Here is a 25,940-nt window from a genome sequence, read left to right as displayed (position 1 = left end):
AATGCAGATTGATCTCATCATGTGAACACTTTAACCCAGTCAAACTTTAACTAAACCTTACAGTTTTGGAGATATATGAATAAAAAACTTTTGTCTGACCCATATGTTTTATTTTTAATAAAGCAGCTATGTTTTTTGAAAGATAAAAAATCCCCACATCAGTTCTATGCAGGATACCAAAAGGAACATTCATACCAGGTTTCGTTCCAATTGGTCAAGTAGTGTTGGAGAAGATTTTTGAAAAAATAACATTAAAAGTAGTCCAAAAACATTGAAAAAGGGCAATAACTACAACATGGTCAAACAGATTAAAACGAAAATTTGACCAAAGATAGATCTCATCATGGTAAACACTTTAACCCATGTCAGAATTTAGCTAAACCTTACAGTTTTGGAGATATATGTGAAAAACTACTGTCTGACTTCTATGTTCTAGTTTTCAAGACTCAAGAATAAGCCATTTTCTACATGAAAATAATGCTAGCACAGGTTAACATAGTAAAATTGCCAGAATTTCTATTTACCAATAATTCTGACTTTCTAGTCTTGTTTTTCTTTTAAATGAATATACAGAAACTATTTAAGGAACCTGGAATTTCTGGACTTTCTGATGGTACAATGGCTTCAGGGGATTTCCTTTTATCCATGTTGACTATAATTTCATCATCTTTGCAGTACATTTCATCTTCCGCATTCACAATCTATATATAGAAATGAAAACTCCAATAATACCAATAAAGCATTTATAGTTACATGTCATATTACATTCAGTCTTCATCAAGTCTGTCAATCAAATGGACAATATCAACAATATTGTGATCACATCAGAAGAAATTCAAGAATCAGAAATTAAGCGGTACAACACTGTAGATAAAGCCCCAAAATGTTTTGTTATGTTACATAATACATAAAATTTCTTTTTTTAATTTGTCCTCCTGGCGATATATCATAAGATTAACTAGATATCATTGAGAAAGAATCCATCTCATTTGGCCCTGCCAAGGCAATTAACCTTAAGCTGCTATGTGCCACAATTGTCGTTTTCAGAAATCAGTTGTTTATGTTCGTTCCTATACAAGGAGGGAATTCTGGAAGCGGTAATAAAGGAAATAAATTATATTAGACGTTTTGATTGCCAACCCGATTTGATAAAAAAGAGTAATCAGTCGGGGTCCGCTGAAAAAACCATATCGATGGAGGTGAACGCTAGGCTATTTAAGGATGATTTGGACCGTAACTATACTTTCCCACTGGATGCCTTTTTTGCCTAAAAAATTCAACATTGGACCAAAGAAAAATCATTTATGGTAAAATTCCATCTCTATATATTCCGTAAGATAAGCAAGACCTACTCAAGATGCAAAACTGTGGCAATTAAAGAATTGTTATTTACTTATTTGTATATAAAAGCCTTATGACTTCTAGACCTCTAGATTTTTAATTTAACTATATATTTCTCAAGGATGGCGTGTAGTCTTTCTGACACTTAAACTATATTCATTTTCATAAATGTACATATGTACATTTCTCTTGTCTAATTCACTTTACTTATTTCAAAGTTTCAACAACACATTTTTCTGCCATACTTTTGAAAAGTCACTATCTTTAAAACGTTTTAAGACATTGATTTTAGGAGCTCTCAAATGACTCAGATTTTTAAAAACTAATTATCCGTTCAAAGTCGGACCGGAAATGAAAAAAATCTGGAATTTTGGTGCAAATCGTAATTTGGATACCAAAAGCGTACCAGCGTAATTCGGGGTAAAAAATCTTAAAAATTACGCCAAATTCATAAAGGTTGGCAAGTCTGTGATTGGTCTAAATCTGGCGTATTTTCGAGATTCTCGGATATTTTGATGAATTACAAGAATAAAATCGAATGTAAATACATTTGATAAAAAATGTCTCAAAATGGCAGCCGCCGATTTGAGTAACAATTATGAAGTCCCCACTTTTTCAATGATAGCAAAGTTGATGATGCCAAATTCGAAAATTTGGGACCAGAAAAGATGAATCTTAATCGAAATATACTTTGCAACTTATCCCTACGTGATTTTTCTCTGAATTCTGATACGGATTTCCCCAACAATCTCCGCAATGGATGAGTGCAAAATGACAGTAACGTTTACCGGAAAAACAAAATCAAACCAAGACTTTGTGCTACACGGAACTCCTTTGGATTCTCTAAAACTTGTTTACTGATGATGACTTATAACTAACATTCCTCAAGAAACAAACTGATACGTGGAAAAGAGGGTCGATGATAATTTTTTTCAGCATTTCTTTGATGTTTTCATAGTAAACAAATTTTTGACTACCTGTGTCATACCTTGATATTTACCTGGGATTTTTAACTTTTTAATGTGTGAAACATGTTTTCAGAAGTTTTATGTTTATAAGTATTTAATTATAATGCAGTTTTATGATTATGGAATTGTTCCAAATATTAAATCATCAAAACTTATATGATCTCACATTTATTTGCACCTGGACAGGTAAAAATTACAGAAGGAAACAAACTAATGTGAAAATATGACACTCAAGAATCCAACAATACTTTTACATAGAACTTTTATTGGTCTCAGATCAATAATAACAAAGATATGCCCATTCAAACATAGTGAGCACAATTAGTCATTTTTCAATATTTTATTCAGCATTACACAATAAAACAATAGAAAATAGCACAGCAGCTTAAGGGTTAAGCCATATATACCTTGTTTTAGATAACATTTCTTCTAATAGTTAAAATTACTTTGTAACTACCTGACTCTCTCCTGCCATATGACTGTCTTCAATGTTAACTGTTGTAGTTTCAAGAACATCTTCTTTTCCAATCTCTTCCTGATCATCCTTCATCTCAAACTGTGATTTATCTGTCTTTATTCTCATTTTAATTCTGTGTAAGACAAGAAAATTTGTTGCATTAGTATAAAGGTGGGTTTATACTTCGGCAGCAGCAGTGATGGGTCAAACAATACAGCATAAGCGATAGCGGCGCAATGCGGCACAAAGCTAAAAGTTGTGTAGCTGCATTCATTTTCAGTTTGCATTGCTTAGTGATTTCAATAAACAAACAAATAAACACAATGGAGGGTCAGTTCATAACCTTACAAGATGTCACTGGGAACATCATTCATTTGTATTTAATGCATATTAGGTCTTATATTGTACATCAAGTTTTCAACAGAAATGTAATACTAGTAAGTGATGTTATTTTTTCCAAATAGACAGGATTCACAATTAAAATACTGAAGGTAAACTGCAACAAAAGCATCTTTTATCATTGTAGGGTTCGCTTCATATACCAAGTGAGTGTTTAAACCAAATTCAGATATTCAAAGATATATTATGCATGAAAAAATGTGCAAAGAGGTAAAGGCCATAACAGCCAAAATCAGGCCAAAAATTCCATAAAATAACTGAATTGTGTTTCACCTCAAATGTAGGATTATCATGATCAAATAGTATTTAAATTGCATTTCTGAAAAAAAAAAGTTTTCCTAAACTTGATGCTGACACAATTATGGAAACCAGACAATTCGGCCCATGTCTCCGGACCACTCCAACTGTATATTCAGGGACTCAGACCATCATATAAGACAACTCGGACCTTCATGTAAGACAACTCCGACTGTCATATAAGACAACTCAGCCCATGTTAAATGAGTGCTTTGGCCATATTGAAGGATGGTTTGGATACTACAATTCAGCCAAGGCAAGGAAATTGTATTTGGGATCCAGTCCATGAAACAAAGACAACTAGGCCCATGCTATAGATATCCTTGTCTATGAATTAACCGTTGTTTAAATACAAGATTTTAAAAAACATTAAACAAAAAATCTGCATTACAAAGTCTTTAATTTTCATTTTTTTATTAAATTTATTTGTAATATTTGCATAAAAGCGTATTTTTGAATTATGTAATATAGAAAATGTTAAAAAGTTCACTTTTTTTTTACATGAACTCATAAAAAAAAATAATATATTTGATATGTGTTTATTGTATTTTTTTAATGACATATAAATAAAAATGTTTTAAACGCAGATATTTTGAAATGTGAATGTTAATGTGCTCCAAATGAACTCAGTGCTTTAGTTACTTTGTTTACATGTTATTGATAATGTGAATGTTATGCAGTATTTGTTGATCTTAATAACCATATAAATAATTTGCCACTTTATATATCTAAATTGCATGAAAAAAGATCTCAATATAATAGAAGAGAAAATCCACACTGAGTGAGACAATACCAAGAAAAATAAATCCCCACAAACATGAAAAAAACCTATACGGACAAAGGGTTACACAGGTAAATTTTTCAATCAGAAAATAACCAGTTCCATCCAGGTAAACTGGTTTTACAGTCAAAGATGATTTATACATGCACACACATCAAAATACGACCCAGTTCACTTAGTGGTAAAGTAACACAGTCCAAGTGGTCCTGTAACATGGTCCGAGGTTGTCCTGTAACATGATCCTAATGGTCCTGTAACATGGTCCGAGTGGTCCTATAACACCGTCTGATTAGCCCTGAAACAAGGGGCCGAGTGGTCCGAGAGCCGAGATGCCTGTAATTCATAATTATGATGTCATACTAACTTCTTATGAAATATTTGAAATTCTTAGAAAATCCTTTGATTTATGTTGGTTTTTAGAAAAAAATAGTAACCTCAACATCCTTCCATAGCTTTTTTATCAATTTTTCAATAAATTGAAAAAACCTATTTATTTTTATGATGTTAAAGCACAATTTTAGCTTTGTTATTTTAAAATTAAGTTGTAAATAAACTAAGCTGGTTGATCAGAAGTTCAAATGCACACACAATCAGGACAGTAGAAAGAAACTTTATATTGGAGCCATTTTAAGCCTTTATAGGTCTGCCTTTTTGGTGACCAGTAAAATTAGAGAATGTTTACTTAATACAACATTTAATTTATTAATTATTACTGTATAACTAGCCAGGGGCATTCAGGTAGGTTCTTAAAATATCATGGTTCTCCTTGAGCTGTTTTAGCATGGTTGAACAAGTAAACTGTGAGCAATGGCTCACTGGTGATACCCCCTCATACCCCACAAGTCCCCATGTTGGATACTCAAGTAAATTTGTTTGTAAGAGAAGTACATGTAGAAGGACCCCAATTAAAAGAGGAATAAGAATTTTTTTTTTAGGTTTTAGACCTTTATCTTCTAGCTAATTTCTATTACTCAGAATGGTAGTTTCAAACTCCAGACTGTGATTTCTTTGAGTTTTTGTTAATCCAAAGTAAATATCATCATAGCGGAACAAAACGTACACTTGACCTGTAACTTATCATGGTGAACTTAAATGCCAGAAATCATGTCATAATCTGCAAGCATTTAGAACATAAAAAGTCAGAAAAACGGTTATCTCTGTGAATTTTTTAAGTTCAAGGCCCGTAATTTCTGTAAAAATCATCAGAGTGAAACGAAAGCTAAACTTGACCTGTAACTTATGGTGAATTTATATAACTAAAGTCATGTCAATATCTGCAAGTGTTTAGGAAAAAAGTCCGGAAAACTGAAGAAGGTTTGACGAACCGACTGACGGATGGGTCAAAAACATTCTATCCTTCGCAACTTCGTAGCATGGGGTATGATTAATGTTTTTGGCAAAATGAATGACATAAAAAAAAAGTACAAAAAGGTATCAAATGATATATCATCCTGATAGAAAGATTACTACAATATATCAGTAACCTGTGATATTAGTAGCTGAGAAAAATGAAACAAACATTTTGTATATTCCGAGTGTATAAAGAAAATCATCCTCTTTTTAAAGTTTTCTTCTCTAGAAAAAAGGAAGTAAATGTCATATGAGTAAAAAAAATTAAACAATACAGTGTACCCATATGAAGCTTTGTAAAAAAAATATCAGCAACCTTTTATTAATAGTAGCCAAGAAAAATGTGAAACAATTTTGTGTATTACCACTTCTCTTTCATGAATTTTCAGAGGCTAAAAATTTCACCCACTAGTGAGGCTAGCCACATATAATTTTCCTGCTCCTGACTCCTTGTAAATAAGTAAATATTTTTTTCTACCCTTTCAAAAGTTTGCCTGCAAATTCTTTGGTTAATTGGCATTTTCTGTCTAAAAAAATTCATAGAAAAATGTCTCTATAATTTCTTTATGATCTTTGCTGTTTATTTGGTACAGAAAACAAAGTTTTTCCTTTTTCTTCTGAAAGTGAAAGTACATTTACCAATCTACCGCCATTTTAATTATCTCACAAAACTGGTTTGAAACATATGTGACCTGGCTAGGAAATATCAATAGCAAGCAGGGGGTGTTGCCAAAACTTCAAAATTCTCAAACAATGAATTGATGCTTTAAAGACTACAGAAAAACCTGTACTAGTGACTCCCTCCCGGCCCTCCCTATAACAACTTCCTACCTATAGTGATCTTTTTTTATTCCTCCCAGGAAATTGCACATGCATTTTACCAACAGTGACAACCTGTAAAACTTGTTACCCCCAAACACAAATCCCTGTACAGATTGACTTTCTCTGTCCTAAGACGAAATCGAAAGTTGACATTTTTCTATCTTGTTCAAAAGGAGATGATTTTGTATGAAACAGGATTAACAGCAGCTAATGATACAATTCTCAACTATGACGTTTTTTTTTACAGTTATTGAAGGAGTGAATGATATTCAGATTAACCAATTGAAAAATTGAGTTAAAACCATTCTTAATTCATGAGTGAATACAGTTTACACAATTGATAAGGAAAATCTATTTCGAAAAATGACTTCTCTGAAGAAAAAAACTGTTGGATCTTCACTGAAAAGTGGAACCTATTAAACTTTAAGACAGGGCAAATCTAGTTGCAGAATTACTGGTGTCATGAAAACACAGATTCAAAATTTATGAAAACGAAAACTCGAGGTGTTATATGACTATGAGAACAATACCCCAGGATCTCAGAAAAGACAGAGGCAAGCAATGTGGAAGAAGTTATCAATAAACTTTGTTTAGAATTGTTCAAAAATGCCATAAAAACAGCATAAAAGACCCCTGCCTATAGTAACCTTTCAAGGTTTAACTGTAAAACAATTCAACAATTGATAGACATAAACACAATTCTTATGCATAACAATATTAGTCCCCCGCAACAAAAATGTGCAAAAGCCCTGTAACTCCTACAAAATTTGTAAAATCGAAATTGCAGTGCAATCTGATCAACTATATATTATGACTAAGTCTTGTAAAATTTGAACTAAATTTGAGCAGCAGTGTCTGAGGAGTTGCATTCTCAATGAATACCTATAGTGTAACATGTACTAATTTTAGTAAGTCCCATAACTCCTGTAAAACTTTTTGAATCAAAATGACAGCATATGAATGACTACAAATGGTAACTAACAATCCTACAAAATTATAACAAAATCTATTGAGCCAAGTGTGACAGCCAGATGCACAGATACTTATATTTCTATGTACCCTTCCATGTTGGGGCCATGGACAAAAAATACCTGTGTTTCCACTTACCCTTCCAACCATAATTTTTTTGTGCCTAACACTAAGATTTTTTTGAAAAGTATGAATGTATCTTCAAAACAAACTAATCAAAAACTCTTTTAAAGCCTGTTAGCAGAAGCACAAGTATTTTTTTCTACCTAACTTGGGCCACAGTTAAGAACCGGTGTCATGATATTTTGACCCCCGTGAAATATTGACCCCGGAGTGAAACACTTCATGATACATCTTTGAAACATTACACCATGTCCTCTTAAGGAAATGAGAATGAATATTTTCAAAGTATTTAAAGGATGATAAATCTGTCATCAGAATGAAATTATCCGTTTAAAACATCAGTCTGCTTGACAGGAAGTGAGGTTTGGCTGTGCTTTATCACTCAAAAACATTATTTTCTTTTACATACTAATTTTTCCCATCTCAATTGATTCAAGTTCAGATAACATAAACATATTAACATCAACAGCTAAAACAATTAAAAAAAAAAAAGAAAAAAGAAATTTTCGTCACTTACGTGTGAAATTGCTAAGGAGGAATATGCAAACAAGAATCAATTATCCATAAATTTTACAGATAAAGCAACACAAGAAAATACAATAATAAAATTTGTAATTGCTCTGGTTGAGTTGTTAATAACCACAAAGAAAAAAAATAATTGTTTTAATCTGGAGTTGAAAAGATCAATAAAAGTTTATTGTTAAATAAGGACATAATAAAAGAAGTACATTTACTGAACTCAGCAGGAGGAAATCTTATCTTTATAGCAAATTTTAACCTGAGGTGTTATTGATGCTGGACCAACACTCCTATATTTGTCCAAATATTGTTATTAGAATTGCTACAAAGAAAAGTTAATTTTAAATAACAAAAATTTCATTTTACTAATTGGCTAATACAATTTTCTTACTGTTGCAACATCTCCAACTTTAATGTTCATTGGTTCCTCTTCAAAATGGAAGTTGTCTGTCTGTGCTGCTTTAAATCCTGGAGGTTCATAATCACTTGGCGTTACTGTAATAAAAACATTTGACATACATGTTACAACTTAAACACTGTAAAAAAAGTTTTTGCTCTTCAAAGGTATATATGCATTTATCTATTTATAAAACCTTTATCATTCAAACTTCAAAAATATATCAGCTTCTTGAATGATTCATTAAACAAAATAAAACTTCAATTGATCATTATTCATAATTAAATGCAAATGTACATAGGATTCATTGTAAGGCTATAAAAGAATATAAATCATCACTTTTTAGCCCACCTGACCAAAGGCCATTTGAGCTATTGCAATCACTTGGTGTCCGCCATCGTTAACAATTTTTCAAAACTCTTCTCTGAATAGCTTGACCAATTAGAACCAAACTTATTATGAACATTCTTTAGGGTATTCTGCATAAAACTGATGTGAGGAATTTTTGATCTGTCAAATAACATGATACTAAAAATTGAAAATATGGGTCAGTTTTTCCCATAGGTAAAAGTGTTCATAATGACGAGATCTATTTGTGGTCAAATTTTCATGGAAATTTATTAAGCCATAGTTGATTTACTGCCCTTTTTTGATGTTTTTTTACTATTTCTAACATTATTACTTTAAAAAATCTTCTCCTCTGCAACCACTTAACAAATCTAAACTAAACTTGGAAAGAATGTATTCTACACATAACTGAAGAGGAAATTTTTGACAGGTAAATAAATAAGGCATCTGTTACTTAAAATACAACATACGGGTCAGACAGAAGTTTTTTTGCATATATCTCCAAAGCTATTAGGTTAAGCTCAATTTTAATATCAGGTAAAAGTTCTCAACATGATGAGATCTATCAGCGGTAAAATTTTTATGTTATTCTGTTAAGCCATGTTGGAGTTATTGCCCTTTTCGACATTTTTTTCCCCTATTTATGATATTATTTCTTTCAAAAGACTTCTCCTCTGACACTACAAGACCAAATGGAACCAAACTTGATATGAATGTTTATTAGGGCATTCTGCATATATGTAGATCTGATGTGTTGATTTTTGATTAGTTGAAAAACATGACTGCTGTTACTAAAAAAGAACATAGGGGTTACACAGAAGTTTTTCTCATGTGTCTCATAAACCGTTTGGCTTAGCCAAATTCTTCCAATTGCTAAAATGGTTCTTTTAATAAGGCCTACAAAAGTCTGCATCAGATCAAAGATGTTAGACAACTTCTTGTTAGAGTTATTGCCTTCAAAAGGTGAAAAATGAACAAGGTGAGCGATTCAGGCCCTTGGGAGCCTTTTGTTTCCTTTCATCAAATGTTTTATAATAATTATCTAGCTTACTGTCATCATAATAGAGAAGCTTCATTGTCATCATAACATCATCAGGTAATGACTTAAGGGTCTGTGTCAAGACAACAATAGTTCTCAGTAATCTGATAGTAGCTTTTTTGGTCTCAGCAGCCGAGTAGGCACTCGATATTTTCTTGTCATTTCTGTCAATAACAACAACTTTAATATCATTCAAATAAAAATTTTAATTTTATCTAAACAGATGATTAAGTAGTGTTTTTTTAAAAGATTATTCTCAGCTTCTAACAAAATCAACTTTGTACAAATGAAGCAGTTTATGTACAAGCATAAATTGTCCCTTATCTTGCTATCCAAATATAACAAGGTTAAAAGTTCGGAATAAACCTCTTAATCTAACTTCCAAAAGTTCAATATAATTAAGAATTGTAGAATTTTACTTACTTAAGTTTCAGATCTTCTTAACCAGAAGGCAAAATATTTGGAAAAAATATCAGGCATTAATGGCACAATAAATAGTACACAGCTATATATGGGTGAACTAATGGGGAAGGTAAAATGTTTAAAATGGTTTGACTCAGAACCTTCAATTTTGAGTTAGCTGAAAACTGAACTTAACTTATATTTTATGTAGTATTTACTGGTAAAAACTGTGCAAAGAGTTAAATCTAAATCCAACAGATTTTTAATGTTCATTTTATTGTGTTTTCCTACCACTGTCCATGGTTAGTGGGAGGGTTGAGCACTCACAAACATGTTCAACCCTGCCATAAACTTTATGTGCCTGATCAAGCTAGAAACCTGTAATCTAGTGGTTTGGGTTGTTAATTATGTTCATTGTTATTTGTTTTGAGTTTTTTCTATATAGACTTGGTCAATTTTCGTCCTTTAAGAATAGTTTCACTTCATTTGTGGGGCTTTTTACAGCTTTCTTTAAGGTATGGGTCTTACCCATCATTGAAGACCGTAGGGTGACCTGTAGAAGATTGTTTGTTGCTTGGTATTTGGTGGATGGCTGTCTCACTGGCAATCATAACATAACTCCTATTTTTATATTTAAGTATCAAATAAATTCAAAGACCTGTTCTCAAGATATCATCTGGAAACCATTAGAGGATGGATGGACAGACAGACACAAAACTTTTTGGCGGGTATCACATATTACAATGCCGCTTTGTACGACAGGGAATTAAAGCTACCTTTTAATCAGATATAATGTTAAAATTTGGAAGAGCAAGTTGGCAGAATTCGTAGTAAATATACAGTAAATAGAAATTGTAAATGTAAAATCCAGATTTGAAACAGAAACTTGTTAAGAAGATAATGCAGTTACTGTATTTGATCAACTGTTACCTGTAAATATCTATTCCTCCTTCCTTGTTTGCATAGTTGAACTTAAATGTATAGGACTCAATGACAGTCTGAAAGGAGGAAATATGCAAGTTGATGTACATTATTGATAATCCAGCTTTAAAAGAGGTGTTGTTGTTATCCAAGTCTAATACCAAACCCAATAATATGACACAAATATAAAGAGGCTGTAACAAGTAAATGCAGAGAAAGCTGAATGCAGGGATTTTCATAAGGAATCCAACCAAAAAACACAAAAAATATTGGGACCAAAAATTAAAAAAATGTTGACCAAATTTACTTCAAAATGGTTAAAGACATGTAAAAAACCCTTTAAACATAATATAAAAGAACAGCGTTCCAATGTCCCCCCCTCCCACCCCCCAAAAAAAGTGCAGAAAACTTTATTATATTCAGTGAAATTTTCTAAGTCCAAGGGCCACAACTTCAACTGTAACCAAACTTAATCTGTAACTTCTCATAGTGAGACTACATTAAAAAATCAATTGGTAAAAGCATTACAATAAAAAGTGCGGAAAACTGTATATTCACTGAAATTTTCTTAGTCCAAGGGCCATAATTCCTGTAAAACATCATTCAACCCTAACCAAAGTCTAACTTAATCTGCAACTCTTCATAACAAGGCCACATACCAAAAACAAACCTATATAAAAAAACTACTTATATATCAATGTAATATTGGGAAACATTGTGTGTCAATTTTCAGGGGAGGGAGGGACATCATAAGTCGCAGTGAAATTGGATTGAAGTATAAATAAGGTTTGTTGGCTGTTGCTAAACATAAAAAGTGTTGGGATAACAGAACCTCCACAAATCTCCCCTTTGAGAAAATTCTGAGAGGGAATGTCCCACTTTTCTGTGGTTAATACATATGCAACACTTTTCTAATTTTTCTTTTTATATTTAATTTCTCTCTGTTATTATTATCCCAACTTATACTATAATCACCTATGGTAGTTGGTCTTCTCCTAGAGCAAATGCTTAGATATTTTGGTATGTCTTTGCATGATCTCCCCTTTCGAGGTTCTTTATTTACTTCTAGTTTACCCTAAATGGTTGAGTGGGGTATTCTTAGCACAATATCTTGTTTTTTTCCTACACTTTTTTTTTAATTGTTCAATTGATTGAGGCCTTGGATTTGTTCAATATTAGTTTTTTTAAGTATAAGTTGCACGATAATTTTGATAAGAATTTGATTGTGTATGAAGTTGAAAACTAAGAAGACATAATTTATCCTTTTTCCTTATTTAGATGATTTCATTTCTTTTCAATTATATACATTCTAGTTCAAGTTAATGTTTTAAGTACATGTATCATTACTTCTATAATTCATATAAATACTTACATCAGGGTCATCAGGATCAACATAAATCTGAAAACAATATATAGTAAATTTACATATATTCCCATATGTCTTTAACAAAGGGTGCACTATAGAGTTACATTAAGGCTCACTGTTTCGCACACAGTTACTCCTGTCAAATTTTGTAAAACTTAAAAAAAAAAGTTGAAATTTGGTAGATATATTGTTTAAATGTAGTTAAGCATTTATACATAGACAGATATAATATATGTAATGGTAAACAGGTGTAATTTAAATGAAGAAGGGTATCCGGAACGTTTTGATCCCCTGCCGTATTAGGTTCTCTCCTCAGCATCTGATGGCTGATTTTCAAAATACCTTATTTCACACTTAACTTTTGAAACTAAATTTGCAAGAGAATCAACTGAAAAGGGTCTTATTATTTTAACCCTTTTTCCAACTACTTCACACATGCTTTCATCCTGTTGTAGTGTCTAAGTGCCAGATATTTTATAAAATAGTATTTGGCTGTTAGTTTTGGAAAGGCACCCATGATTTGTACTAAAACTCAGTAATATTTTTTCAATATGTTACCATGGCTACTGGATTTTATAACAATAATCACTAAATTACTTATAAATGACTTGAACCTCCACACACCAAGGATTTCAAAAATATGAACTTTTTATGACAAAACACTAGAAATTTCTGTGTGAACTGCTTCAAAACAGCTGCTTTATTTCAACAAAATGAGACCAAATTTGCAGAAATGACCTAAGCATATTGTACTACCTAAGGTTCTCATAAGGTGCTGGCAACTAGCAATTTTGCTGCCTATTTACACATTTAACAGAGGCTAGTTTTGCTTTAACATTGTGACAGAAGTCTGTCATCCTGACATTTATTGTTATGCAGATCAGCCTTGTGTATGTGTAATTAAACTAAATCACTATCTTCTGTTGTTATTTTCTACTAGACATTTAATTGTTCTTAAAAATGATTATATTCAAAGTGTTTTAGGGATAAAACTTATGAATTAAATGATGGTAGCTCAGAACCACTAGACAACATTGCTATTACATCATTCTTTTAACCTAGGATGTGATATTAAAGGTTGTCCTATTGCCCAAGACAAGTGACACTACCATTCGGACAAGTACAAGTTAAATTATACTTGCACATAGGACACCCAAACTTTATTCATATTTCAAGGTTCGTTCCTAGATTTCAATTTGGCCAAGTAGAATTTTCATCAACTTATTACCGTTAAATTACTATAGTTCATGGGGTACCAGTTTTTGTGATTTTTGTGGGTAGGCAAAACTACAAAATTTAGGTTCCGAATGAAAAGGAGATTTCCATTGAGGTGTATACAGAAAAACCTCAAAACCATGAATTCAATAATTGACAAACTTGTGTTTCTTCCCTCATCCACGAAAATTGGTATCCACGAATTTAAGTACTTTCACAGTAAGACAAGGGTCATAAAATGTAAATGTCATACTCTAGCTGTTGTGTCTTTGACATATTCCCCATTTCCATTATAAATGTTTCAACATACATACATGATTTGAAGAATGAAGTTAAAAAATATTTCAAAACAAGGATTATGAAAAGAATTTTTTTAATATAGTCGCAATCAGAATTTTATCAGCAACTGTAAGTATTACAAAATGGCATTTAAAAAGAGAGTAAATAAGCAATACAAGCCAGTTAGCAGAAATAAGCAAGAGGGAGATTAAACTAAAAGGTGCATACAAAGAAACAATACAGAGTAGGGGAAGGGTGTACTGATTTTTATCCCTATTTTCAGTAGTTCAGAAAATATCATTTGTGCCTTCCTACGCTCTATACCATCACTGAGTCTGAATCCATCTTTGTTGTCCCCACTGTGGTAAAAATTCTGTTCATCAGCCATGCACAACACATTCAATGTATCACACATTTGAGATCAAAGTTAAAGGTCATGGTCACTGACCATGGTACACAACACATCATCATGAGCTGATCTTCCCTCGTGCCTCATGCTAAAAGCATACACTAAGACAAAAACGATTGCAACCCGAAAAAAGTTGAATGCAAAAAAATCATTTAATTGACCTTAAGGTAAAAGTTCATCAACACATTGTCTTGAAGTGATCTACCTTATGCCAAATATCAAATGCCTACACCAAAGACAACCAAGTTACAGCAGGGACACAAATATGTACTGCGAAGTCATTAATTTGACTTGAGATCAAAGTTCAAGGTCAAAGGTCAACAAACAAGGTATGTGACACTTGAGCTGATCTACCCTCATGCAAAATATTAAAATCCAACACCAAAATGACAATAAAGTTACACCCAGACACAATTTATTATGGATGAATGTAATGCAGATGGACAGATTACTATAGGGTGTTTGCCACATACAGTGGGGCTCTAATTAATTTGGAAAAATCATGCTGAATCTTTTCTAATATGAAAAACTCGGAAAAAAGTATATATATATTTTTTTAAATTATGGTTCTAAATATATGTACATGTAAATTTACAAGAATCAGAGGTCAAAATATGCCCAGAACAGCAGATGCCACCTCCTGCAATCTAGATTATCAAAATTTTTCAGGGGAGGAACACTGTCCTGGTCTTACCCGCATTGTTCAGAAGTGCTTGGTTCTGGCTCTTAACCCTCAGGAGTGCCACCTGTTTTTTTTTTTTCCTTCTACCCACTGTATGATCTAATGAGAATCCTGCTTTTAATAATTTTTTTTTAAATCAATATTAATGATTTCACAACATATTCAATTTACACACATGGGAAGTAAAATAATTTTTCATATGTAGTTATATGTATTAACAAACGACAATAGCTTTCCTTAACAAGATCTTCAGTCTCAGTATGATACTATCTTCATAATACTTACCCCAATAATCAACATTCTCAACTGAAAATATATTTAAGGAAATATTAGAAAGCTGCATGCATAATGTATAAGGCCATCATGTACTATTAAAAAGATGTGTAACATTATTCTGTAACCAGAGTGTTACCATATAAATTATGCTTAGTTCAATGGCTGGATTTTCAATATACAGACCTAATACTGTACACTCATTGCTGTTTTTTTCTGATCTTTTACTTCATTTAAAGTAGCTGCAACATTTATTATAGGACTGAACAGCTATTTTCAGTCTTCATTCATGTATGAACAGATCTGGGAGCTCCTGAACTCAATGGCCAAAGGCCGTTCATGTAATGTTTGGGAGTGGAGAGATCCATTCATGCATGAACGACAGAAAATAGATGTTCAATCCTTATAATTCTATCCGACAGTCAAAGTTACCCTCTGGGAGCCTATGTCGGTTATATTGATACACTGTGTTTATGTTTACACTTCAATACACACAATCCTTTGCACACATATGGGAGTGCGGATGAATATTTATACATAATCCGCTGCACAATAAAAGTGAAGGCGGCTAGTTAGCATTGAAATATATGAGATGTAAACAATTCAATTCAACAGGAATATAATTATTAAGGAAATACAACAAGAAAGAAGGAAAATTACAAGAAGGTATTTTCAAGGGTTCAGTCAGACTCAGTTTTAAGTTTTTTTCCCCCCCAAGCTGAAAATTACTCTCTGTAAACAAACTTGACCAGTAAAAATCATGTTAAAAAAGTGCATGTAATAAACTATTCTTACGGCTGTATTATGCCGTTTAGTTCGTTGCCACACTCTTTCGAACTACACGGCCGCTATATTGGTTTCAAGTTCACTGCGGTCATGTATGTATGAACGATCTGGTGAAGTTCATACATGTATAAACTTTCTGGCAATGACGTTCTCGACCAATCAGAAATGGCTATAAGCATGAATAATCTCATGATTAGAATTATAATTTCTACAAAATGTTAACAGTAACAGGGAAGTGAATGAATGCAACAAAAATTAAGTACAAAAGTCATAATGGCCAACAAAATAAGAAATATCATAGTTTCATGCTGGTCCATATTCCCAGTTTTTAGCAGAGTCCAAGTTGCTCATTTGTTTTTGTTACTTTGTATGTATAATTTTAGTTACTTAATGTTCTTTGTTTTGTATGTCTGTTTTCATGTTTGGTCTTTGTCTCTGGATTGCTTTCTTTTGATTTCCGCTAGGACCTTGGTTCCTTTGATTACTCTTTCAAAAAATAGGGCAGCTAATGGATATGAATCTGATGAAATGATACACTACCACATTGTGTTGTATTTCATATCCTTAGACACATGCTAAATTACAAATCATCACACAGATAAAACTGAAACTCAAACTTTATTTAAATTTCTAATCTTTTTTACTATTCCAAGAACGATAACTCCAATTAAACGAGAAAAAACATATTTTTAACTATTCATATTTCAAGAAATATAACTCTTAACTATACTGACACTTTGGCAACTCAGTAAATGAAAAACTTTTCAGTGAGCTGCTAAGAAGATAATTCAGGATTTGGCACTTACTTTTTCTTGCTAATAAGCCCAATGGACTTTTTGATATATATATAATGTAGTCCTCACAGGGCCTAACCTATATATTGATGACAAGGAGAAATTTTTGTTAAATCTGTCTGAAAAATAACAATTTTGACATTTTTGTCTACATAACCTATTACAAAACCTTCTCCTAGTTGAAGACATTTTTCAGTTTTCCTGCAAAAACATGCAGGGTGGACTGACAAGGGTTACCAAATACCCCCAACTGTTAATTGGGGGCATAAAAAAAAAAAAAAATGAGAAGCTTACATATTTCTTTTCAATGGCATCAAAACATCCTTTGACCCATTTAATAACTTGGCAAGCTCCTGGACATGAGCTATCATCACGTAGAATCTTTAAATTCAGATCTGACAAATAGAAAAATACATGAAAATGTTTAAATTTGGACTTAATTTGATGAGATCAACAAAGTGGATACTGGCAAAATCAGGAACAAATATTCAGTGAAATATAGCTGAACTTTATTTTGAGATAATTGATCCCCAATTTTGGCAGTTTTATAAGATTTTACACAAGTATTTATTTGGTAAGGAACTTTCCATATTTTTTAAACAATTGAAAAACTGTCCTTTTCATGAATTTGTTAAAGATCACTTATCTGGCATTCCAAAAAGAAAATTTAGGGTTACATGTATCTATTTTTTCTTACTATTTAAAAAAAAAACTCTTAAAAATTCACATTTATACATAGTGGTCAGTGCTCTAAAACTTACAAAACCAGCAGCAAGTTCATACTATTAAAGGAAAATTGACTGTGAAAATCATTTTCCAAAACAAAAATTAAAAAATATATAAACAAAAGGCTCCCAGGAGCCTAAATCACTCATCTGGTTTAATTTGTTATCCAAGGGCAATAAATATAAACAAGGAGTTGTCCAACAATTTTGACTCAAGAAGACTTTGGTAGGACTTATCATAAGGATTATTTCAGCAATTGAAAGAAATATACAAAAAACTATTGTCTGACCCATGTGCTATTTTCAGTAATGGTGACCAAGTTTTTAGACTGATTAAAAATTCCCATATCAGTTCTATACTGGGAACCACAAGGAACATTCATACCAAGTTTGGTTCCAATTGGTCAAGTAGTGTCAGAGGAGAAGAGTTTAGAAAAAATTGTTGAAGACGGTTACGCACAACGATGACAGTGACAAGGGACGCCAAGTGATGGCACTAAAAACTCACAAAAATATTTCTTTTCCTAGACTAAATTTTGGAAATCTAGAGCCCTAATTTTATTTCTTAAAAAGATTTTCCAGGAAATTTTAGGGCAAGGTTTTTTTTTCAAATTAATTGAAAATAAATATCTACATGATATTCAATATTTTTGTTCTTGGAGTACAAAAATTTTGCAAGATGTTCAAAAAGAAGATATTCATTGCAGGGGCTGATCCAGGATTTCAGGTTAAAGTGATGTAAATAGATCTAAAGCCCAAGTAAAGTGAGGCAACAGAAGTTTTGGTGGTACAATTTGAAAAAAAGAAAAAAATCTAGATACATGCAAAAAAAATTTCCCCATTTTAAAAGGGGTACATGCCTTTCCATGGATCCACGCCTGCAATGTAATAGATATTATTAACCTTAAATATAGCATTAAATGCACTAATAACAATTTTTTTTTATTATTGAGTGGGTGTGCCAATATATCTTTATCAAGCATAACATAAAGTGGCAAGTGTTGTTGTGGCTATAACCCCCATTCATACAGGAAGTTGATACCATAGAGCCCCCAATATCATTTATAATGCATGATATATCTATAAAGCCACAAACTTTAAGATCAGTCAATTGAATTTTCTATATCATTCCAGATCGTAAAAAAAAATGGCAAAGTCCAAGGAAACAGGAAGTTGATATCCGAGAGCATCCAGAATCACCTAAAATGTATGCCACATCTATATAAAGCCACCCTCTAAATTTAAAATCTATCTATCCGTTGTGAGTTGGAATAATTACAATGAAATTTTAACAGATGTAATGATGGACACACAAGGTAAGTGGGGGTATATCATAATGTTGTATCAATTAACCAGTCATCACTATTGCACCTTCAAGACATCTGTCTCCAAATGAATGTTCTGGAAAAATTGCTCTCAAATAAGCAATATTTGATACTGCTACAGCTACCAACTTTTTAACAAACAGTGTTGACTGTTGCTCCGTCAATGTCTCATTTGGAAATATTGCAGACCACTGTAATATAAAAAAGCAACATTATAGAAAGAAATTCATTAAAAAAAATTTCCTATTGCTATCAATGGAAACTCAATAAGAGTAAACCTGTAGAATTCAAGTTTTAAGAGAGAGTCAATGCAAAAACCAGGCAGTGGGTGGCACATGTCAAATTTTGTTTAAAATTTTTTTTTCATTCATTTTACATCACAAATGAATCCTTCTTCAAAGTTAAATGTTGATCTTTGATTAACTGCAATGATTAAAGAGAGATAAATTATATAAAAAGCATTGAATTTAATTGAAGAAAGGGCGATAACTTTAATTTGAGCAAAATTTGGTTGCTTTGTTTGGGAACTTTAATATCATTTTCTAAGCCATCCATTATCTATTTAAAACAAACTTTATACTATTTGACATATAAATGGCATATCCATTACATCGAAACAAAAAAAAATGTGGGATAAAATTTACCCTCTGCCACCCATATCATAGGATCTGACTGATTTGTACATGGACAGCCTCTTTCAGGTTCATAAGCAAAGTTATTTTTTAAAGAGTAATCAAGTAAACCAAGATTCCAGCAGAAATCAAAAGAATGTAATCAAGGGACAAAGACCAGACATCGAAAACAGACGAACGTAACAAAGAACATAAAGTAACTAAAATTAAAATTTCAAAACATGGTGTAATATCTTATTGCCATTGGTGTTATGTTATGGCATGGAAACTAAAGACATTGTCTTATTTATAAAATTTAATCTATGACATAGCAGGGTTGTATTTAAGGGCAGGTAGCTGGGGATTTTACCCAGCTTTTTATACTAAAGCCCGACTACTTTGGTAATTTTGCAATTGATTGTATTGTATTAAGCCTCAAAATCCCCTGCTACTTATGCTTTTCAACACCCTGACCAAAAACTTTGAGACAACCCTGCATAAACTAAGACAAAAATTCATGTGTTGCATGCAAGATAAAGTCCAACCATCTCTCACACTATTAGTTTAACTTTGATATGTTACAGTAGAGTTGTATGGCATTTTTTTGCCATTTCAAAGTTTCTTTAATTTTGCACCTAGCTATTATGTTCAAAAAGTTTATCCCTTATAACTAGTTGAACCTCACTACAGACATATGCCAGTCCAATCAGAAGATGTTGGTGAATAATGTGTTTTTGTGTTGTAATTTGACTTTTTACTTAATTTTATAGAAGTGTCATAATTCTGTTTCCGTGGATTTTATTATTTTTATTGACAAGGCCTTTCAGAGCTTACTTAATGGTGTCTTTACACTTAATGAAGACTTTTTGATTATTTCTGTATTTCCCATTTTTATTAAGATTATTTGATTGTGACATTTCTTCACCATATCTGCTCCTTTTTCTTTCAGTTCACATGGGAAAGTGAAAAGTAGAGTTCAGCTTTCCAACAGCTGATTCCAGGTTACCAAACAAAAGGTTTGCATTGTGTAATTTATACAAAACAACTATCCAGGGGAAAGTTATGATTAGGGTTTTCTCTTTTGGCAGATTTAACTCTGCCAAAGTGACCAGAGAAGATAATAATAACACACTCCAGGATCTTCAAACTCAACCCAGATACATGTAGCTAGAGATGGGAATTATAGAACACTCCAGGATCTTTCTCACTAAGCAAAAGGAAACAGAGATGGAAAGTACTTAGTTAGTTTTTAAGCATGAGTTTTTTAACTACTACACTTTGTTTTGGTTGAATTATATTTCATTATCTCATAAGTACATGATCTGAATTTTTGTGCAGATTTCCCATATAACATACTTGTACCACCTCCAGCTAGTGGAATACTACATGTAGTTTATCCATCACTAGTTGGATATGTTCTTGTTCTTCATACATACTGTACTAGTCTTTTCCTGTGTTCTTTGCATCTGAGCAGTACTCATCTACCAAATAAGAATATTTTATTACAAATCCATGTAAAAATCACATTCAAGTAGCTTCATATATGTCTTATAGTAACAGTGATACACTGAAAAAATGGAAATGTTACCCATATGAAAATGAGAAGTTGCAACAACTGAATCAGTGCTGGAATTAAGCAGCACTGTTCCATACTTGACGCAGATTTTAAGAGTTATTCACTGAAAGTGCAAAAGATTAGTGTACCAGAAACAGAAAACAAAAACAGGGTCTGACACTAAAGGTTTCCTATGACAAGTCAAACTACATGTACAACTGGGGCAAGTAAAAGTTAATTACACTATTTATTGTTTTGCGAGGACGTCATCCCGACAATCACAATAAAATTTCAGTTTCATTTTTGAAGACTTTTCTAATCTCCTTTGATGAGAGTTCAACAGATTCCTTTTGGTGTCTGAATTAGAATCTGTGTCACTCTTGAGTGTTACCCTCGTTCTGTTAAGTTTATGTGACTGTCTATTCTGCAAATTTAGTTGGTTTTTTTTCACAAAGACAATTGGGAATTTAAGGTAGATCATATCTAATATTTCTAGTAGATAGATTATTCTAGTTTTTCTCAAAAATTATCTTGAATGAACATACATGTACTTCTGAATTTTTATTTAAAAAAACATAGGACACCAGCTTGATTTCAATATTAGAGCCTTAATAAAAGCATTTTTTCACATTTTAAATGGATTCTGTTGGAAATTTTCACTACTTCACAAGCTTTAAAAAAATTGGTTAACACAATATCGTATAAATATATGTAAAGAACATTAACTGACATTCTTTCATTTTCAAAAAAGAAAATAGGCGGTCAACATACTCTTTTTCTAGTTATATTAAAAACGCTAAAATTCCTATTACATTTTTACAGAACATTTTCCCACCAATTATTTCCCCTTTGAAAGAATTTTTCCACCAATTATCTCCCACTGAAAGTAAATTAGCAATTTTTTTTTTGGTCAAAAATTCTTTTTGATACAAGGAACTCATTCTCAAATACAGATGTATTTATAAAAATTAAAACATGTGGGTATCTCCCACCTTGTATTTTATGGTAATATTCTACACAAAGCACATACAGCTCTACTTGCTCAATAAGTAGACCAACCATTAAATGGGCTAATTTGTAAGGGGTATCGTTTTTATCATGTTGTCAAATCGTTAAAGATAGCATTTTTTGGTATTAACAATGTTTCTCTCATTGAGTCTTTACAAAGGGGGTAACAATTCACCGTATGTACAGAAATCATAGTGTTTTTTGACAAGTTTCAGTTCACGGTAAGTCATGGTCATATACAATACTAACGATATGATGTTATTTTTAAACAATTTGTTATTGCAAGTGTCACTGCTAAAATTTTTTTCATGACTAAGAGGAAAAAAAATAATATTTTGGCTAAATGTTTTATTTCAAATAAAATCCATTTCCTGTCATGCATAAGTGGCTTTGTTTTGTAAAATATGGCAACACCCATGAAGGACATACATCCCTTAAAATGTATTGTAATATGTATTGTCAATCATATCCAATATCGCGATATGTAGTGTTCGAGAAAAAAATGTATTGTTACACCCCTAGTGTTAACATACATGTAGGAACTAACCCACTATATTTAAAGCAATTTTCAGCATGACACGGGTTGTGTCCTTATTGTAAGTCTTATGATGCACTGTGGTTTTAATCCCCGCGTGGAAAAATTGGGATTGATTTAACATATGGTAAGGACAAATTTTTGTAGGACAAGGTTTTTTCTGATCTAGAGCTGGTATGTCAGTTAACTGCTAGTAGTCCTCTATTTGTGTATTTCAGTAACATATAATCAGTACCTTTATTTCTGTTTTAACAAAGGATTCAGACCTTTTGAGCTAATTTTTAGGTGTGTTTAATAGTGTCATATTTTTTTTAGTGGCAAGATTTAAAAGCAGGAGCTTTGTGATCACACCTAAGTACTTTAACACACAATTTTCACATTAATATTTTTTCAACCTAGCATGCCTCTGTGAGTGATTTTATGTAAATGTGTATTGTAAGATATCAAAAGATCATTGTTGTGTGTCAACTATAATCTGCATGTGAAAAATATAAACTGTTTTCAACATTTGTCAAAAGTTTGTTGCAGATGTGTGCTACAGGCTTGATATTGGTAACTAAACCATTCACATTTGATTAATATTTTTTATTACTCATAAACCTTTTAGTATCTAACCCTGGTGACTTTTGCAACAGAAACCTATCAAAGCATAATTGTTAGTTTGCATAAGGCACAGGGAGGTTTAATTAATTTTCGGGTGAATTGGGTGAATAAAGAAATATTTTCCATTGTTTATTTTTTTTTACTGAAGATCAATGTATATTTATAAACAAATTTTATCATTAAAGATATATAATAGGAAAACCTCATCGTTGGTTGATTTCTTTTCATGTTTTTTCAGCATTTTAACACATTTTCTATGAATTGAGCCGTGGTCTACTCTCATTATATGAGGGATGTTCAAAAAGATGACTTTCACATTCACTTCCATTCCAGATAAGTTCTTCAATTATATCAATTAAGGAAAATTGGAGACAGCAGGCATAAGATCAGGTGACATCGTAATGGGATCCAAGGGAACAGAGACTTTATTCAATTATTGTCAGGAATTTTTAAATGATACATATATTTTAGAAGCAGTTCCCATATTGTAATGATCGGAGATGTATTTCCTCATAACTATTACTGTTCTCGTAGCCTTTGTATCCAACATTGTTTCTTTGACTAGTGTAAGGTTCCACTCTATAGATAAGTCACTGTGCATAACTTCATGACAATTTGTGGAAATAAAGCTATATTGAGACACTAAAACAAGCAAATTCAATATTTTTTCCTGTAAAAAGTATATATTTTTTAAAACTACATTATGGAGATCCATAAAAAAAAATATAGATATTATCTCCTATTTTGTTATGAAAATCTGAATCCATGGTACATGTAACATTATAAAAATATACATCGGTTTTCATAACAAATTCTAGGTGCCTTCCCAAAATTAATTGTCAAAAAACAGTTTTTCTACAATATCAGGCACTTAAAAACTGCCACAAAAAGTAAGTTGGCATGGTATTTTTGTAAAAAAAAAACAAAAAATGTATCTTTTTCAGCTCATTTGTTCATGATTTTAATTCTTAAAGTTCATGCAAAATTAGCATTTTTGAAAAACAGCCAGTTGGTGCAGGGAAGAGAACCCAATCCGGTGAGGACCTGAATCTTTTGGTATAGCTTAAAGCATGCATTTTTACACCTCTTTACCTTCACAAGTATTGCATCTATTCATGTACGAATGCTCTACTAACCACAATCAATATTTCCACCAAGTTTCACAATTTATTTGTTTTACAAAATTAGACTGGTCAGTTTCACTGTATAGGCTTTTCCTACTCCCGTATTTTGCCAAGAGCCAATATATAGGCTAAGCAACAGTTGTTTACACATTCAACAAGTCAACTGTTCTGCAATAATGTAATTGACGTCACAAGTCTGAATGTGATGATGTGTGGGATGCTTTACAGGGTAAATTAAAAAAAAAAAAAATTAATTTCTTGCAAGTTTTGATCTTTTGTCGACTTGTCGTTTTGTATTGAACAAATTTTCACATTTCATTAACTTCTCTCTTTTTTTATCTTCTGTGCAATCCATTTAAATAAGCCTGCTTCACGTGTATTTCGTATGGAGGAAAAAAAAGAAATACTTGTAAAAACAAAACTCATAACAATTAAAGCAACAAACAAACAAAAAAATAATTTACTATTATCTAAACTTACAGTATCAACGATGCATAATATAAATGTATATATTTTGATAAAACCGCAAATATTTCAAAAGTTAGCTGAAAATATGATTATGAAAATTAATTTTGTCACATGCACATTTTGTAACAGCGGAAGGTATTTTCTGACCAGGAAAACATAACTGCATACGTAAAACATTACAGAGATTAATTCCATCTGCAATGCCCTTTTTGTTCAAGTTTCCACCTTCAATCACCCCGATGTTGTGCCCTTTCTGGAGACGTTAGGTTATTGTCAACGTCATCAGCAGGACAGTTGAATTTGAATCTTCAAATTTTTCCTTGGCAAAATCGAGGAAAAGCCTTGGCACTCAAAGGGTTAAACTGACGTGTATAAAACTTCCAGTATTTGGTGAACGGAACTGGCATTACTTGGTAGCCAACAAAAAAAAATTTAATAGCCATATCTCTATTATATGTAAAAAGGCATCACAACAATTAAATGTATTAAAAAGAATTGAAAATCATCTAAGTAAATTTGGTAAACTTGCAATATATTATTATTTTATACTGGCAAATTTCAACTATTGTCCATTAGTATGACATTTTTGTAATGAAAGCTGTACAAAAAAGTTAGAAAAGATTCAAGAAAGGGCTTTACGCTTTATTTATAATGATGATTAAAGTACATATGAAGAGTTGTTCATAAAATCTATGATGCCATCTTTAAGAGTTAGACGACTGAGATTTTTAGCTATACATGTATATAAAATAAACTTACTCCTGTATACTTACACGATATGATAACTGTTTAAGAAAGTTCTTACTCTTTTAGGTATACAAACTTGGTGAACATACCAAGAGTAAACACAACCAGGTATGGCCTGCACTCTGTCAGCTATGGGGCAGTTAAACTGTGGAACCAACTTCCAAATGAATTAAGAGGGGGCATGGGCCTTGCTCAATTTAAAAGTTTGATAAATAAGTGGGAGGGGAAGGGATATTCTTGTTCCTTTTGCCAATAGTTTGGCTTACCCAACTGACAGATGCAACATCATCTCCTTAAAATCT

General features: G+C 32.0%; 1 protein-coding gene across 1 annotated transcript in view; it reads right to left on the bottom strand.

Moving 5' to 3' along the window:
* The window catches only part of LOC148609160 (uncharacterized), a 47,662-nt gene that overhangs the window by 20,890 nt on the left and 832 nt on the right, over positions 1-25,940 (bottom strand). The window contains exons 2-12 of the mRNA XM_088595670.1: positions 21,035-21,079; positions 19,034-19,178; positions 17,232-17,332; positions 15,370-15,390; positions 12,506-12,532; positions 11,143-11,210; positions 9,823-9,974; positions 8,418-8,521; positions 8,025-8,035; positions 2,767-2,899; positions 590-701 (exon numbers count right to left, since the gene is read on the bottom strand). Of these exons, the coding sequence (XP_088451796.1) occupies positions 590-701; positions 2,767-2,899; positions 8,025-8,035; positions 8,418-8,521; positions 9,823-9,974; positions 11,143-11,210; positions 12,506-12,532; positions 15,370-15,390; positions 17,232-17,332; positions 19,034-19,178; positions 21,035-21,079 (919 nt within the window). The remainder of the gene's footprint in view (positions 1-589; positions 702-2,766; positions 2,900-8,024; positions 8,036-8,417; positions 8,522-9,822; positions 9,975-11,142; positions 11,211-12,505; positions 12,533-15,369; positions 15,391-17,231; positions 17,333-19,033; positions 19,179-21,034; positions 21,080-25,940) is intronic.

Source organism: Perna viridis, chromosome 8 (genome assembly GCF_037379345.1).
Source record: "Perna viridis isolate PV_CMFRI_1.1 ecotype Kerala chromosome 8, ASM3737934v1, whole genome shotgun sequence".
Taxonomy (NCBI): Eukaryota; Metazoa; Mollusca; class Bivalvia; order Mytilida; family Mytilidae; genus Perna; species Perna viridis.
This window is presented reverse-complemented; position numbering and strand designations above follow the sequence as displayed.